Raw genomic sequence first — 3,363 nt, forward strand, 5'->3', positions numbered from 1 at the left:
GGCACCTTAACCCCACCCAGCCCCCCCCCGGCCATGGCAGGGACACCTCCCACTGTGCCAGGCTGCTCCAAGCCCCAGTGTCCAGCCTGGCCTTGGGCACTGCCAGGGATCCAGGGGCAGCCCCAGCTGCTCTGGGCACCCTCTGCCAGGGCCTCCTAAATCTCACAGGGATGAATTTATTCCAAATATCCCATCTATCCCTGTCCTCCTTCATCTTAATACCATCCCCCTTGTCCTATCACTCCATGCTTTTGTTAAAATTCTCTCTCCAGGTCACCTGGCCCTTCCTGGCTCCTCCAAGCTCCTCTCCTCTCCCTCCCTGCTGTGTTTCCACTCCCAGCTCTGGGCACTTTGGTGGTCCAGTCACAAGGCAGATGCGAGAGCTGCAATCCATTACGATTTTAATTGAGAGCTGTAATAAATTAGGACTTGAATTGCACAGAGTGTGTGGGATGGGCTCTGCAACAGAGCTGCTGCTCAGTGATGAGGGACTTTTTTCTGGCTACTGAAGAGGTGAGAGTCCAACTACGGAAATGCTACAACAGGGCATCTCTGTATTTCTATATTCAGCAGGGTCTCCAGGCTTTCAAAATAGAATTTTTAGTACTCTGATATAATTTGGATATTTTCTGCCTTTTTTTGTTCAGAGCAAACTCTGGAAGATCATAAAGGATGTTCCATTAAATGAAAAGCACAAGGCCATGTGTTTTAACAAGAACATTTTGGGCTTTTGCTGAGATCTCTTGAAACACTCCCTATTTGCTGCACAAACCCGACCTTATTGACAATGGAAATTCTTCGATTCTTTTCAACACCAAAGTGCTACTGCATCCGACTCCAACAAAGAAGCAAAATCATATATATATATTAAAAAAAAAAGAGAAAACTTGAAAAACAAATGGTTTTAAATAAGTCCAGCTGTTTTGCTGCCTGCAGCCAAGGATCTTTTTTAATTTGAATCCTTTTAACTTTTTTTTTTTTTTCTAAAACATCAAACACTGATCTGAAGTCCTGCTTTCAAATACTCTCTGAGTTGACCTGCAATTGTTTCTCTCGTTTGAGAGGTACATTAAATAACAATCAGCTCATTTGGGACGCACACGTGTCAACATCAGCAGTTTGGAGTTAAGGAGTAGTACAAGAGCTGTGTTCAGAGCAAACCTCCAATAAAATAGTGCCATAAACGTTACAGTGACATCTGATATGTTTGTGCTGGAGCAACGGGCGGCTCTGTGCTCAACCTGCTCGGAGTAAAAGCCTTGTAGATTTACTACAGGGCACAACGTTGGCTACACCAGCTTTAAAAGCCCCTCCTCTTCTCCCACAAGATGGACATGGAAGGATTGTCCAGGCCCTGGCTTTTCTGGAGCTTTCCAAGTGAGCTTGGCAGCCCTGTCCAGGAACTGATCTGTTTTCCAGCAGACTGGAACGTGGCTCTTGCGCTCTACAGAAATCCTGGGAGCAAATCTCACCCAGATTCCATCAGAGCCAGGACTTCCCCCTGGCCATGGGAATCACAGGATCAGGGAATGGTTTGGGTTGGCAAGGATCTTAAAGATCGTCCACCATAATTGCCGTGGGCAGGGACATCTCCTGCTATCCCAGGCTGCTCCAAGCTGGCCTTGGGCACTGCCAGGGATCCAGGGGCAGCCCCAGCTGCTCTGGGCAACCTCCCAGGGAACAATTCCTGCCCAAGATCCCATCCAGCCCTGCCCTCTGGCAGTGGGAAGCCACTCCCTGTGTCCTGGCACTCCAGTGGGCAGGTATTTAATTAGGGAATATTGAATTTGCCTTATGAAGTATCTACATCCTGATTCCTGATCCTGAGGGTCACCACTGGTGACGAAGGAAAAGCATGGGAGGAGTAGGGAGAGATGACTCCACCACTTGGAAAGGTACAGAAATTCCCAGGGATTTTGGTGCCTTCCAGTGGGAATTGGGCACCTCAATGCCTTTGAGGATCTAAGCTGAGTAAAAGGAGAGTGAGATAACTGTAAACAATATTTTTAGGGAATCAGGAGGTCACTTTGCCCATCGTTATTCCAGCCTTTTTCAATGTGAGAAATTTGACTTTGGCTGCTACCAAAAAAAAGGCAATTGCTGATATTTTTTTTTTATATAGGCATATTTAAATAATAATAGTATCAACAAATAAGAAAAGTCTAAATATCAAGCATAAATATCAATGAACTCGTCAAAGAAATACAGTAGTTGAAAATGACCCAAGGCTGTAGCCGTTGTGTTAAAAAACAAAAAAAAGTCCAAGAGATAAAAAGTTAAATTAAGTCATTGAAAAAGGGGCTGATTCTTTCAGTTGACAAAGCAAGAAAGAAGCAAGCATGATTAAAACAAAAAAAAAAAAGAGCTGAATCTTTTTTTTTTTTTGTAATTTGTAAGGTGCCAAGAGAAATAAAACAAATTAGATGCAAAGCAGGATGAGCTGCATCCTAAAAAAAACCCCCAAAAAACCAAAAAAACACCAAAAAAACTAAACCCAAAACAAAACAAAATAAACCCCAATAATAAAAAATTCCATATTCTTTGGAATATACAAACAAAACAAAGAAAAGAAAGAATGAAGTCCAACATATAAAACCTCTCATTCACAGCATTGCTAAAACAGAAGCGTTCACAGTTTCCCTCTGGGAATCTTCCTATACTTCCTTACCCTTAAGATGTCCATAAGATGCAGTAAACTCACTAAGATTTGTTTTTTGGGTTTTTTTTTTTTTGTTTTGGTTTTTTTTTTTTTTTTTTTAAGGTTTTAAGTCTTAAAAATAGAAGTGAACCGAAACTCTCTTTTAGGGCTGTGGAGACCTTCAAGCCCAGGCACGCTGGGAAACCACAGGCCTGGAATCAGGCTGGATACCCTTCTACCCACCCTTGCTACCTCTGCACCACCAGCCGGGCCGTCCTCCTTCCCAGAAGCTCATTCTCCTGCCAGGAACACTTTGCCGGAGCGATGTGGCTCCACCAGGGACTGGCAACGAGAGCCACCACTCCTGGGAGCGCTGACTTCTGAAGGGTTTGCTCCTCAAACTCGTGGATGAACACGGCAGGGCCCATAAGGAAGTTTCTGGGATCCCTCCGAGCGCCGGGAAATGGGAAGTCCGTTAGTCCTGACCCTCGAGCTCCTTCCAACCTCCTCAGTAGGGCCTCCACACGGCCTCCTCCAGCCTCGCCGTGCTGGCCATGTTGGTGGGGGAGTTGCTGTGGCTCCCTTCGGCCTCCACCACGTCGCTTTGGTTGGGGAGGTTGGGGTTGAGCAGCGTGGAGCCCGTGGAGGCGTTGGTGCAGGGCGGGTGGATGCGCGGCGGGGAGCGGTCCCCGCCGGAGATCATGGAGAACTGATAGGGGCGCGCG

At 46.1% G+C, this 3,363-nt stretch overlaps 1 protein-coding gene across 1 annotated transcript in view; it reads right to left on the minus strand.

Annotated features, from left to right (window-relative positions):
• Positions 1-976: 976 nt before the first annotated feature.
• RUNX1 (runt related transcription factor 1) overlaps positions 977-3,363 on the minus strand; it is a 160,320-nt gene continuing 157,933 nt past the window's right edge. Inside the window, 2 exon segments of the mRNA XM_008635281.2 lie at positions 977-3,357; positions 3,359-3,363. The exon segment at positions 3,359-3,363 is cut by the window's right edge and continues 272 nt beyond it. Of these exon segments, the coding sequence (XP_008633503.2) occupies positions 3,147-3,357; positions 3,359-3,363 (216 nt within the window). The 3' untranslated portion in view covers positions 977-3,146.

This window comes from Corvus brachyrhynchos, unplaced genomic scaffold, assembly GCF_000691975.1.
Source record: "Corvus brachyrhynchos isolate BGI_N302 unplaced genomic scaffold, ASM69197v1 scaffold434, whole genome shotgun sequence".
Lineage (NCBI taxonomy): Eukaryota > Metazoa > Chordata > Aves > Passeriformes > Corvidae > Corvus > Corvus brachyrhynchos.